Genomic DNA, 14,381 nt, shown 5'->3' on the forward strand with positions numbered 1-14,381 from the left:
CCCTGAGCCTCATGTGGAGGCGCCCCTGAGCCTCATGTGGAGGCGCCCCTGAGCCTCATGTGGAGGCGCCCCTGAGCCTCATGTGGAGGCGTCCCTGAGCCTCATGTGGAGGCGTCCCTGAGCCTCATGTGGAGGTGTCCCTGAGCACGGGAGGCCGAGGCAGCAGAATGAAGGTTCAGGCACAATTAGTAAGGCTTAGTATCAACATAAAAGGGACTGTGGAGGAAGCTCTGCATGAAGGCCTGGGTTCAATCCCCAGGGCCAAAAAATAAAGCCTGAGATCCCACCACTGGGCCCCCTGGCCCAGAAGCCCCTGTGTCCCCAGTCCTCAGACCCCTGATGCACAAACCCCTTCGCTGCCCAGGACTGGAATCCTAGCTCTCGGCTGCCACAGCGGGAGCTGCCCAGGCAGGACAGTGTCCCTCCCAAGCCACCTGAGTCTCCTGCAGAAGGCTCCCGATGGCCTGGCGCTCTTCCCATGGCACCCACAGCATTCCTGCCGCTCCTGCGGCACATGAGAGGGCTGACACTGTCACAGGGCCACAGTGACACCCTTACCATTGCAGAGGACCCCGCCACCGCCCAGGCACACGAGATCACGGTGGGCGTGAGGACCCCAGCAAGAAGCACCCTTGCCTGGGTGCCCAGGGTTCACGCTTCCATCGAGGCCTCACCCAGCAGCTCTGGGCTCCTGTTCTGGGGCAATCAGCTGTATGCTCTCATGCTCTGGGCGCGGCGTGCGCTCACCACCGGAGCTCCTGCACCCAGAGCCGCAAGGGAGGCCCAGGTCCCCAACCGTGGTCTCTGAGACCTGGGGACAGGGCCATCAGTGCGACCCCACAGCCTTAGCTCACTTCCCACATGCCATCCCCAGGGGACAGCCGAGGCCACATCTGCAGCTGGCCTGCTCCAGCTCCGGCCGGACCTGAGGAGTCCTGTCAGGCAGCACTGCTGCGGGCCCTTCCAGCTCCACGCACAGACTTCACTTGTTTGATTTCCCCAGAGTGGTCCACGTAAGTCACACTGTCACTGTCCCTGGAAACAGGTGCAGCCCAGCCCAACTGAGAACAGCCAGGAGGCCAGCGAGACGCTGGGAGGCTCCCTCCATCCATGATTTTTACCCATTGTTATTTCAAACCCGTCCCCCAGACTTTTGACGGAGCAATTGATTTCTCACAAGCTGTGTCAACATCCACATGCATCACACACACACACACACACACACACACACACACACACACACACACTCTTCCCACATCAGGAAGGATGGACGCTGCAGCTCCGAGGCAGAGGCAGAGAACAGAACAGGACTGTGGCTCCAGGAGGGCCCAGGCTCCATCACCCAGCCCCGGCCGTTACCTTTAGGCACCCGTCGTCATTGTCATCCTCATCCTCGTCCTTCTTTTTCCGCTTGGCCTTTTTCTCCTTCTTGTCCTTGAGCTTCTTCTTCTTCTTCTTGTTTGGGGAGTAATCGCTGCCTCCACTCTCGGACTTCTCCTCCAGGTCCTCGTCATTGTCCGACAGCTCATCGTTGCTCCCCTGGGGGAAGAGGAAGACACCGAGGCTGCAGGAGAAGCCAAGGTGCTGGGCGGCAGTGACCTGGCCAAGGATCAGCCTGCACTTGGGACCAGTCACCCTGTCGCCAGTGCCGCTGCTCACAGCTCAGCCCCAAGGCCCGGCCTGAGGGACAGCTCCAGCTGCAGAGGTCTGTTCCCCAGGGAGTGACAGTGTGAGCCAGTGACAGGAGACCCCCGAGGATGCAGATGTTGCTCAGGCAAGCGCACTGCAAGCGCACTGCAGTCAGCCCAGAGCAAGCGCCAGTCACAGCCAGGCTGCGTGACAGGGCTGTGACTCAGGAGCTCAGGGTAGCAGAGGTGATGTCCAGCCCAGAAGCAAAATCCAACACGCACAGAAAAACTCCAGGGCAGCAGGAGTTGATCGGCAACTAGCGCACACCCTGCTGCAGCCCTGGAGCTCTCTGCTTGCTTACATCCTGTTCAGCCGTGCAGATCAAGAGAAACCTGTAATTAACACCAGGCGCCACCCACCCTGGTCCTATCCACTGGCCAGCCCTCCAGAGGCTCGGGACAGGAGCCCACCCTCCCCACACCCCCAGCCTGGGTGCTGCCATAGGAGACAAGGTAATTCAGGTGGCTTTTAAGCTTGGTTTCCTTTATTTAGTTTCCTGCCTGTGCAAGCAGAAAATGGCCCATTTATATGGAGATAAGGGCGTTTACAGCCAAGGCGTCCCCACCAGAAAGAGTCTGCCCTCTCCACAAGCAGTTTACTCCCTGCCTCTCCGGACAGGTGGAGGAGGGCAGAACACTTCTCAGCCCCTCAGCCTGGGCCTGGGGAGGAGCCGGCAATGCTGCTGCAATTACCTGCTCGCCCCTCTGTGATTGCTGTGAACTGTTTTCAAGGTGAGCAAAGAGAAGCATAGGAAGAGATGGAGAGAGAACTGGGAGGATGAAAAATGAGCTCGGGAAGCCGCAGTGGGGGAGAGGGCGGCGTGGAGAGGGACAAGAGGTGGGGAGGGGGAGCGGAGGGGAGGGGGTGGAGGCGGGGCGGCAGGCCGGCCCTTTCAGCGCATTTGGAGCTGAAAGACACTCTGAACGGGCATGTCCTGGAAGTTGGGGCGGGGGCCGGGTCTCCAGATCCAGCTCAGAAGAACCCCACCCACGTGCAGCTGCACCTCCTGGCTCTCCCATCTCCTAGGGCCTCCGTCCATCAGTCGCCAAGTCAAGGCACCAGCAGTCGGCAGGAGCAGGGCCTCCTGGCTTTTCTGGAACCTGGGTGTTTCCAGGAATACTGAATGGGCCCCAGGGTGCCCCAGGGGCAGCTCCCAGCGCTGGCTACTGCCTGGGCCTGGTTAGGGCAGAACCTGCTCCCAGGGCTCGGGAAAGTGAGGGCCAAACAGGGACACCCATTTCCTGTGAGGGTGTCAGAGCTCAGGTAGCTTCTAGAGACCACCAAGAAGCACAGTCCAGAGCACCCTCCCTCACCCCAACAAGGCAACAAGGGATGGAGAGGCCTGAGGCACTTCAGCACCACGGACAGCAGTCTTGGGCCTGCGAGACCCCCACCCCCACCCCAGTAAACCTCTGCTGCCCAAAGGTGGACCACAGACCGCCCAGGGACGAGGTCAGAGAACCCAGGGCTGCCAAGGGAGCCTGCCCTTTGCTAACCTCGGACTGAGGCAGGTGACCACAGCAAGCTAAGCCTATTTCATCTACTGTGCAGCGAGGATACCCCCAGGATGTCACCTTTGCCATTCCTGCCATAGCAGGCAGCCGGACACAGAGAAGTTGTGCTCAGACAGGAGCAGCCTGGAAGGGCCAGGTCTCCAGGACCAAGCTCATCAAGGTGCCCCTGGAGAGGAACTTGGCTGAGCCAGAGCAATCTGACACCAGCAGGCCATGCCCAGGCACCAGATGCACTTTCCCCCCGGGACCCATGACACCCTGAGCTCTACTTTGAAGCCAGCCCGGAGACCCCTGGAGGATATGCATCAGCCCCAGCCCCATCGCTCTCATTTCTGCCAGTGGGGGCCAGGCTGGAGCCACCAGCACAAGAATGCCTACCACTGGATACATGACTCAGGCGACAGGAGGGGAAGTGGCCCAGGGACCCACTAATGGGAGGTGGCCACTGCCATGACCCAGGGTGCAGGACAGGTAAGGAGTGGCCAGCAGGGCCCAGAGGGAGAGGGAGGGGGGACCCCACATCCACCAGAGAGCTGAGCAAGACCATAGCCGACCAGGAGAGGCAAGAGAAGAGCAGACTACACCACCTCAGCTGCCAGCCTGGCAGCCACCTCCTGCCTGGGGCATCAGCAAGACGTCAGTCTCCCTTTTTTGTTGTGTTTTATTCTGTGACAGATTTACTGTGCAGCCCAGACTGGCCACAAACTGCAATCCTTCTGCCTTGGCTGGCCCGGTGCTGGGATGTTGGTCTTGTGCCACCTCACCCATCGGGACTTCAGCTTCTCTTCACACAGAGACAGAAGAGCCACTTGAAGGGAGGCTCTTGTCCCCAGAGCCGTCCTCTGTCCCACTTCCCCCCAGTGAGGCCCACACAGGAGTCTGGGCCACCACCTCTATCTGACGGGTGGGACTGGTGGGAGTGGGGTGCAAAACAGGGCTGTTCCCCAAGAGCCAGCTCTTTCAGGACTTGCACATCTGGGCCTCCTTCCTCACCCCTAACCTTACCTTGAAGAGCAAGGGGCAAGAAGAAAAGCTACAGATGGCCCTGGGGACAACTCGTGTGGCCCATCAGCAGGACCCAGAGGGCACACTGGCATCAGCGCCTGAGGGAAGAAAAAAGCCCAGCACAGTAGCACCCAGCTCTAAGCCCACTTTTCCACAGACTGAGGTAGGAGGCTTCTAAGTCTGAGGCCAGCCTGGGCAAGCTGATGAGATGCTGTCTCAAAACAAAAACAGTTGGGGAGATAGGCCAGTGCCAGAGCGCCCTTGGCTTCAACTCCCAGCACCAGCAGGGAAGGAAAAAAAGAAGGGAACAGGGATCTCAGGAGTTAGCTCAGTGGCATAAGCACCTGCCTGGCAAGCACAAGGTCCTGAGTCTGATCTCAGCACCAAAAAAAAAAAAAAAAAAAAAAAGGCAGGGGGAGGGGGGAATCAAGTAGGCCACGCCCCAGTCAGAGGAGGGGGCTGGCCCAGACCAGGGATACTAATAAGCCAATCTCAGTCATGAGGCCTAAGAACAATCCAACCACACCACAGGCTGTGAAAATCCAATGACAGTGGGCCTTTGACCTTGTCATTGTCCTTTGACTGCTGCAGGCCCAGACATGACCCTGAGGGATGTGCCACCTTCTGGAAGAAGAATCTAGAGGTTCTCAGATCCCTTGCAAAGCATCCTGGACTCTAAATCCAAGTGGGAGGTGGGTGGGAAGGAGCGGGGAGGAAGAGCCTGTACCCTGAGCACTGGCTGCCACCAAGGGCCTGGCCTGCCAGCCAGAGCTGGAGGGGACCTGGTGGGCAGTCCCCACCCCCACCCTGCCCCTCCGCCTTCCCAGATCCAGCTCCAGCTCTGCAGATGCTTCTAGATCGAGGCTTCCCATCTCTCTCTCCCCACCCCCTCCATGCCTGGCTCGCGCAGCGCATCTGCCAAGGAGGCATTTAAACTCAGAGGAAGGGTGGGTGAGTTGGTCAGCCTCAATTTGGGGTCCTTCAAGATTGAGAGGGGAAAAGAAGAAAGAATGAAATATGAGCCTTCCCATTCACGAGTGTTATAAACAGTTATAATTTAGCACTGAATAATTGGTTGCCATGGTAACCGCTGCAGTACAGGTTGAAATCATTTCTCCCTCCTGCGCTCGGGTCTGACAAGAAGCTTCATCTACATATGCTCAGGTTCCGGCTGCAGTCCGGTTATTTTATGTAAATCAGAACCCTCACCCTGCTGCCTGCCACCCCCAAACGGATGCTCAGGACTCCAGGGCCATGACCCTCTGCACCTCACCGTGGGTCACCTGAGTGCAGCTGGAGAGGGGCAAAGGGGTGAAATCTGCCTGCCTGTGGTGTGGACCCTGGTCTGCAGGAAGGATCCGAGATCATCCTGTCTAGACACAGCACACTTAAGGCTCAAGCCATCTCCCCAGCCCCTTAAGATCCAACAGCCGGTCCGAGCCAGGCTTTCAGAGATGCAGGGAGGGGCAGCTCTGGCCCAACGGTCACCTCAGGGCCTGTCCTGTGGTGTCTCCTGTCCACCCTCTGCTCCGCCCCTTGCAAGAAGCAGCAGCAGCAGCAGCAGCAGCAGCAGCAGCGTGCATCTCGGCAGAGAGCCAGGAGGAAGGGAGGGTGGAAGGGATGGGAGGGAGATGGGGATGAGTGGAGGGAAGGAAGAAAGGAGGGAGAGATGAGCAGAGACCAAGCACAGGCCAGAGGGAGAGGCTGCGTGAGGCCCAGTGAGAAACAGAAAACAGACAAGACTTAGAGAATGGCACAGAGGCAAAACACAAATGTCGGCGCCGGGGAGATGGCTCAGTAGAATAAGTGCTTCCCTGGCAAGTGCGAGGGCCTGAGTTCAATCCTGGGTTACACACACACACACACACACAAATTTCCCAGGAAGGTCCAAGCCAGAGCGAAAAGGAAGAACCCTTGGTGGTCATGAAACAGGCAGCGGCCAGACCTCCCCAGCCTTGGAGGCCACCCAAACCCCACACTGTCCCACAGCAGCCTCTGTCCAGATGCCTCCCATCCCAGCCCCCCCGGCCAGGCCCACTGCACCAGCTGTAGCCATCAGGGAGGAGGAAAGTGCTGGTGGAGTCCCACAGCCCCCAGGCACCCTGCAGGAACTGCATGGGAAACCCTGGGAGAGGCGGGCCATCTCTTGGCCTGGCCTCCCACCTATGTTCCAGGAACTGCTTAAGAGAAAAGTGAGGTGCTGGGCAGGGGTCTCCTTCTGGAAGCCCATACCCAAGGCCCTGGGACACCAACAGGCTGAGGGGCTGAAAGCAGTGGTAGCCATAGAATAAGGTGTCACAGCCTCCAGCAGAAAGTCAAGGTGCCTGTGACCGAGGAAACATGCAGGAGACAGTCACGTGGGACCCAGGGCCACCCAGAGGACTGGAGGTGGTGCCCCAAAGCCTTGAGGTTAGGGAATAGGCAGGGCTGTCTGAGTCCCCTTCTGGGCAGTAAGGATTTTTAACACCCAGTCCCGTCTGTGCTCACCCCTTCCCACCATCCCGCCCCACTTGTGTCCAGCATCAGACCCAAAGTGTCACACAAGGTGCATGTGCACAACCCCAAGACACAACCTCTCCCACTGGGCAGCACAGAGACCCAGGAAGGGACGGACCAGGACAAGGGATGCCAAGCTCAAGGCAGCGCTCACAGGTGGCTTTTCCACAGCCTTCACTGAGAAGGGCGGAAGTGGTCACCGAGAGGCACTGAGACAGGGCCAGGAGCCAGGGACACAGAGATGACACCGTCCACACAGGCAGTGAGCAGGTGGCGGTGAGCGAGGGGACTGTATGGTGGTGTCAGCATCCCCAGAAGACCGAGAGATGCAGAAGGAAAGCAAAAGGATGAGTCAGGTGTGGTAACTGCAGCTGCTCAGAGGAGGCCGAGGCAGGAAGGTAATACAGGGCTAGCCCAGGTGGTGAGACCCGGCTCAACACAGGGCTGGGGGTGCAGCTTAGCAGTACAGGCCCTGGGTTCAATCAACCCCCACTACCGGTAGAGAGAGGCAGTGGGCAGGGATAAAAGAAAACAAGGAAAAGGGAGGAAGTGAGGGACAGAGAAAAGCTGGGTGTGCTCTAGAAGTCGCTGCTGACGGGTCTCTCCCGGTCCTGCACACCCAGCCCTCCCGCCTCTGCGTGCCTGGCCCAGGCCCAGGCCAGGCCACCCCTCACCTCCTTCTTCTTCCGCTTCCCCTTGGATTTGCCATCCTTCAGCTTCTTGGCTTTCTTCTTCTTGGGAAGGCTCACGGGCTCGGCAGGGAACAGGTCATCAAAGCCTTCAAGGCCACCATCTTCCTCCTCTGGAAGAATCGGAGGGGGAGGAGTCACCCACACGGCTCAGTCACAGCCTGGGGAGTTACTCAGAGCCAGAGGGTCCCCCATCCCGCACAGCCACAGCCACTGCGCCCTCCTGGCCAGCACAGACAGGCAGGCAGGAGCAGAGGCCAGGCGGGGCCACCTCCCACCCCGGGGCCTTCCTCTTCTCCTCTGAAGGTGAGCCCCACAGCCAGGTGTCCCACAGCTCCCAGGGAGCAGACTGTGACCACACAGCACCTCTATGCAGCCCCGAGTGTCGGGGGAGGGGGCAGAGGACAGGCCCACCCTGGGATGCCGAGACAAGACCCCCTTACTGCGAGTCTGAGCCACACTGCCACTCACCCCACCCAGCACACACGCAGGCACGCTCACTGCCACCCACAAGCACAGGGACAGGGTGCCAGGCTGTGCAGATGACAGCAGAGGAGGTGACACTCCAGAGAGCCGCCATGTCTGACCCAAGTGGGACACTGGACACTGCCCAGGAGGAGGCCCAACCCCCTCACACACTTCCAGACTTCCAGGCCAAGAGGGAGCAGGGTGGGCTTGGGCTTGGGCATCGGCGGTGAGCTCTGCACCTCCCAGCACCAGGGAGAGGGTGGGCCGCCCCTGCTCACCTCCAACCTGAGGAGGGGGCTGCTGCTGTGTGCGGGGGATATGGAGCTGGGGCCAGACTCACAGCCAGGCAGGGCCGCAGAGGGTCCTTTTGGGGTACTTGGTGTCTAAAAGCATCACCCAGAGCTGTGTCCACCCACAAGAGGGAAGGCAAGAGAGCCGGCCCCCTCAAGGTGGGTGCTTGGCAGCCCCTGCTTGTCCTACCGCCCTCGCTGCTTATGCTGCCGAGGCTAAGGGAGCTTGGGGGAGCGGAGGAGAGGCAGGGGAGGGGAGCGCTGACTGGAGGGACACCCAGAGTGCATGCAGCTGGTCAGAAGGCTGCCTCGAGGACCCCAGCTGGGGCTCCCTGCTAGCATGGTTACCATTCCGCTCCTTCAACCCCTGGCCGGGCGTGGGTGTCGCACCATGCAGACTAGCTGGCAGGCCCAACAGCCACTGCATGTACACAGTCACCACACGTGTGCCAGGACGCACTGAATGTCCCTCCCATGCTCTGTGGCAGCACACAAGCCGGCCTGGAACCCAGCCTTGTCCCCAGGGATAGACCATGGCCACAGCCCCTGCTATACACACATCACTCCCTGAGGACCGTGGGGGGCTGTGGGGCCCAGAGCCTCTGCCACCCTCGTACCCCAGATCACAGGGTGGGACCCCCACCCAGGCCAGACGGGAGCAGCAGCACTGCCTGGCACCCTTCTGCCTTGGGCTCATGTCAGGAGCAAGTCGTGCCCTGCCCAAAGGGCACGGAGCTCACAAGACCCTGTTCACCTCGAGGGGGGACCAGTGGGTATCCTGCTGGCCTTAGAGGCCTCGACAGGGCTCCAGCGCTCAGGGAGACTGCATGGGGGCTGCCCCAAGTTGGGCCAATATCAGGGGGGTTGGGATCTTTCAAACCAGCTGCACAGGTGACCCCTAGAGTCATCCCAGAGCAGAGGGGGCCGGCAAGCAGCCGAGGCGGCCAGCACATGGCCAGCCTCACCTGCCCACTGCCCGCTCCACAGACAGTGAAGGTTGGGCAGGGCCTCCCCACCCCCGCGGCGCTGACATGGTTATGTAAGGCTCTGGGCTGATGCAATCGCGGGGCCTCTCTCTCCTCCTCTTCCTCTGGGTTCTCCCAGGCCCCGGCCAGCAGGGGGGTTCTACAGATGGAAAGCCAGCCCAGCACCAGCCCCTGGCTGACCAACTGACCTGCAGAGCTCATGGGGAGCAGGCAGGCCGGGGGCCACCTGGGGCAGCCCACAGCAGGAGGAGAGCTCCACAGTCAGCCCTGCCCACTCCACGTGGGCCTGCAACGTGGCCCCAGGCCCCATCATGGGCAGCCCCTCCTCCACTCCCAGAGGACCTCATGGTTATGGCATCTGGCCATAAGCATCTCCCTTCAGGAAGGTTCCAGAACTGGCCCCTGAGGGTGGGGACTGGCCCATCCTGTCCCCTCGCTGCTTGAGGTGACCCTGGAGACACCCCAGATAAGACACTGTGACACTGCCCCCGCACTGTCGGCACCAGCCGCTGCCCTCTCCTCCTCTGGCCCCTTTCCCTGAGCCTGCGGGTGGCCCCATCTCAGCTGCCCTGGAGTCTCTGCCTGTGCCTGGGAGCCTGGCCCCTTCCCTCCACCCTTCCACAGGGACAGGGTAGCAGGTCTGGGGTGCCCTGGGGAACACGGCCCTCTGGTTCTCCTGGCCAGATAGAGTTAGGCCCCTTGGCCGAGCCTTCTCTCCAACTGCCCAGTCCAGCAGCCTGGGGGCAGACAAGGGAGGCCATTTCAGGCACAGGGAGGGGACTCATGGGGATGGCTTGGGGACCAAGTCCTGCAGGGGCTGCCCCATGGGACCCCGGGCTGCAAGCGGGCAGGCTGCGTGGCCTTTCCCACCTGACAGTGATTCTAGAGGAGCTGGCACCTGTTGGCCACCTTACTCAATGCCACTCGCTAATCCTGGGAGATAGCAGCACTATGGGAGGGTCAACAGTTCACACCCTAGCAACTTAGTGAAGCTCTGTCTCAATAAATGAATAAATAAAAATAAAACAATAAAAATGATGGGCTGGGGAGATAGCTCAGTGGGCTAAGCACCTGCCTGGCAAGTGCAAGGACCCAGGTTCGATCCCCAGTACCACATGCGGTGCTGGGGAGACGAGGCAGAAGGATCACTATGAATCCAAGCTGGGCAGCAAGACCCTGGACCAAATAAATATTTTTTAAAAATTTAAAAGGGGCTGGTGAGATGGCTCAGTGGTCTAAAGCACCTACTTGGAGCAGGCTTGGCAAAGCACAGGGACCACGGTTCAATCCCCCAGCACCACATGCCAGCCAGCCCCGCCCCCTGGTGGGCTGAGCTGGCCACACACACACACACACATAAATAAATAAATGAATAAAATTTAAAAAAATAAAAATTTAAAAACAAGCTGGGGGACATAGCTCCACATGAAGGCCCTGGGTTTACTCCCCAGGAATGACACACAAACAGAACAAAATAGGGGCCAGGGACATAGCTCAGCAGCATAAGCGTCTGCCTGGAAAGCTAAGGCCCCGAGTTTGATCCCTGGTACCACAAAAAAATAAAATAAAACCCACCACACCACTTGCAGATGTGGAGGCTGCAGGGCACAGGCTCTCATCCACGGGCCTGACTTCCACTCTCCAGTGGCAGGTGCAGAGACCCCGGAACCTGCCTGGCTCCAGCCACCCTGTGTGCTCCCCTCCGCCTACCCAGGCCCTCCAGGTGTCAGACCCTCCCAAACCTGGCGGGCCACCAGGGCCCCTGATGACCTGGGGAGCCACACTGGCCCACACCCTCCCTCTCGGGTTTCAGCCCCGCAGGGCTCCATCCTTGCTTCCCTGGGAAGGGGCCCCTGCCAAGTCAGGACATAGCTGGAGTTTTGCAAAAGAGAAGCACACACTGTGGAGGGAACAGCGAGGTCGTCTGATCCTGGGTGGTCAAAGGATTTGGGGACCTGAGCCAAGAACAGAGTCAGGAGCTCAGGGCCAGATACACTGCCCATGAGGCCGGGCCGGCACCCACCAGAGCCCACTCAGGCTCCTGATCCCAGCACCCAACCCAGCTCCAAGCAGGGAACAAGGTCAGCCAGTGGTACCCAGGACAGGGGTGACAGGAGCTTCAGGCCACGGTCTGTCACTTCATCTGTGAAATGGGCCTCAGATTGTAGCCTTTCTCTTGGGCAGGGGAGAGAATCAGAAACTGCCCAGGAGGAGCCTGGAAAAGCAGGCGGGGCCAGCACGCTGGGGGCAGGTACTCCGGCGGGGCTCAGTGGGAGCGGGGCTCGGTGGGGTGGAGAGACTGGCCCAGGAGGGCCCCAGACCAACTCTCCTGTCAGCCTCGCCCTTCCTCACAGCATGGCCCTGTGCCGGCGGGGGCAGCACACCACCCAAGAGGCGATTAATAATTTATTTATGACATTTCACAAAGCCCAGACATCACCTCACTGGCGTCTCATCAAAAGAAAGGACTGAGCGGGGGAAGGGAACAGGGTGGGTGACACTTTCACCCTGAAAGCTTGGGGCCCTGGGATCATGGTGCAAGCTCCACACAGGCCCAGAGCAGGGGACAGCAGAGAGGCCCGGAGCAGTGGGCATGGGAGGCCAAGGGAGGCTAGGGAGTAAGGAGAGGCAGAGAGGCCTGAAAGACAGAAAAGTGCAGCTAGAGGGGAGAGGGAGAGACAGAGATGGGAAGGAAGGGAGAGGGAGAAACAGGCAGCCAGGAGGAAGGAAGTTTCACGGGCATTCTGCACAAAAGCCCCACAAAACTAAGACACCATGCAGTGGCTCAGAGAATATACTCAAGAAAAGCTGTGTCAGATGGATGGTAGATAGATGGATGGATGGATGGATGGATGGATGGTGAGTAGATGAATGGATGGATGGATGGATGGATGGATGGATTATGGGTGGGTGGATGAACTATGGGTGGAGAGATGGATGGATGGATGATGGATGGATGGATGGATTATGGGTGGGTGGATGAACTATGGGTGGAGAGATGGATAGATGGATGGATGGATGGATGGATGGATGGATGGATGGATGGATGGAGATGGATGGAAGATGAAGGGATGGATGGTGAGTGAATAGATGGATTATGGGTAGCTAGATGGAGGGATGGAAGATGAAGGGATGGATGGTGAGTGAATAGATGGATGGATGGATGGATGGATGGATGGATGGATGGATGGATGGATGAATTGTGAATGAATGCACAGCCAGTGGATAGATTGGTGGATGGTGAGGTATGGATAGACGAGTTGATAAATGGTAGCTGAACATGGGTGGTGAGTGGATGGTAAATGTACAGATGGTAGATGAGTAGATGGGTGTAGACAGATGGATGATAAACCAATAGGTAGATGGTAAGTAAGTGGCTAGTTGGTTGGTTTCATGGTGGACAGGTAGATGTTTGGGCAGGCAGGTGGATACATCCGTGGGTGGATGAACAGTGAGTGGGGAACTGAATGGACCAATGAAATGATGTTGGAACCTTAGTCTCTGATCAACTTGGAAGGAGAATGTCTCAGCCCCTGGCCACTGGGCACAGTGTACTTGTCCCATGTCACCCTCCTCCCAGAAAGAACATTAAAATAAGGCTCCCTGGAACTCTGTCCTTAAGCCCCTGACTCTTTTTTTTTTTTTTCTTTGTGGAACTGGGGATTGAACTCAGGCCCTTGTGCTTGCCAGGAAAGCACTTATTCCACTGAGCCATCTCCCCAGCCTGAGCCCCTGACTCTTGAGAAGCTAAGCTAAAAAAGCAGACCAGGACTCCACCTGCTTGGGTAAAGTCTAAGGCATTCACACAAGCTGTGCTGGTGCCCTAGGCAAAGCAAGCATGACCGGGCGACTGGCCACACACCCTTGTCAGGGGGCAGCCTGGGCTTACTGGCAAGGCTGTGACCGAGGAGGAACAAGGACCACCTTTCCCCGGCGCCCAGCCCTGGCCTCCCCCTATGGCCCTGCCTTGGGCTCCTAGCTCTCAGCCCTCATCCTGCCCTTACCAGATGATGCTGCCAGTCCCAGAACCATCTCCACAGGGAAGCAGGACAGCCGTCCCGCAGGACACTGCCAGAGCCAGCTCCAGTTCTTTGGACGTCTATGACGCGCTGAGTGCTAGCACTATGACCTAAATGTTCCACTGGACTGGCTCACTAGCCCTCATAACCACCCTCTGTGACGTAGCCAGCGCCCTGCCCCATCTAGACGTGGGGACGGCAAGGCAGACAGCAGGGCTCTCACCAAAGCTTGCCCAGGCAACAAGACAGAGCCAGAAGCCGGGCACACGCCTGTAATCCCAGCACTCAGGAGGCTGAGGCAGAGCACTGCCAAGAATTCAAGGCCAGCCTGAACTACAGCATGAGACCCTGTCTCAACAATACAATTTAAAATAAAACAAAATAAAAAAATAAAAATAAAATAAAACAAAATAAAAAATTTTAAAAATCAATAAAAACAGCAGACATGGGTTTGGAGACCTCCTCCCGCTAACTCTCAAAACCTCTCCTTGACCAGCTCTCTCCAGTCCCAGCAGGACTGACAGCCCAGCCCCTGAGCTGATCCGCCCCAGCCTCCTCCTCAGAGGTACGGGGGACAAGGCCACTGCTAGGCCACGGGAGCCACTCTAAGAGGAGATGGGAGATGGCGCAGAGTCCGAAGAAAATCTCTCACAAGTAACAAGTCCAACACTGTGGGTTTAAAGGCCAGCTTGGCAGCTCCTTGAACCACAAACTGGAATGTCCTGGAGCCAGGCAGCTCGAGAGCAGGGGGGACACAGACGCGACTGTACCCATACTAGGAACCAGAGCCCCTGCCCTCAGGCAACCAGATAAAACCTTTTCCTGGAAACCCTCCTTCCAGGTGCAGGGCAGGGGAGGTGGACAAAGAAAGCTCCCTGGAGGCAGCAGCCAACACAGGGGCAGCCAAAAGCACTCCAGAGGGCAGGAAGTGCTGTCAGGAGAAGAAACCATTAGCCTGGCATGGTAGCTGCCTATGACCCCAGCACTCTGAGAAGCTGAGCAGGAGGATGGAAAGTTCGAGCCCAGATAGACCAATTTAGTGACAGAGAGACCCTGTCTCAAAAAATAAGAAAGGGGGGGCTGGGGAGATAGTTCAGTTGAATAAGCGCTTGCCTGGCAAGCGCAAGGGTCTGAGTTCAATCCCCGGCTCTGCAAAAAAAGAAAGGAAGGAAGGAAGGGCTGGGGATGTAGCTCCATGCAAAGGCCCTGGGGTCAATCCCCAGTA

At 58.5% G+C, this 14,381-nt stretch overlaps 1 protein-coding gene across 4 annotated transcripts in view; it reads right to left on the reverse strand.

Annotated features, from left to right (window-relative positions):
• The window catches only part of Chd5 (chromodomain helicase DNA binding protein 5), a 49,517-nt gene extending 36,296 nt beyond the window's left edge, over positions 1-13,221 (reverse strand). For all 4 annotated transcript variants that reach the window (XM_023699541.1, XM_023699540.1, XM_023699543.1 and 1 more), the window contains exons 1-3: positions 13,142-13,221; positions 7,379-7,506; positions 1,360-1,539 (exon numbers count right to left, since the gene is read on the reverse strand). In XM_023699541.1, coding sequence (XP_023555309.1) covers positions 1,360-1,539; positions 7,379-7,506; positions 13,142-13,169 — 336 coding nt within the window. In that variant the 5' untranslated portion in view covers positions 13,170-13,221. The remainder of the gene's footprint in view (positions 1-1,359; positions 1,540-7,378; positions 7,507-13,141) is intronic.
• Between the last annotated feature and the right edge of the window lie 1,160 nt (positions 13,222-14,381).

This window comes from Octodon degus, unplaced genomic scaffold (genome assembly GCF_000260255.1).
Source record: "Octodon degus isolate 3935 unplaced genomic scaffold, OctDeg1.0 scaffold00113, whole genome shotgun sequence".
Taxonomy (NCBI): Eukaryota; Metazoa; Chordata; class Mammalia; order Rodentia; family Octodontidae; genus Octodon; species Octodon degus.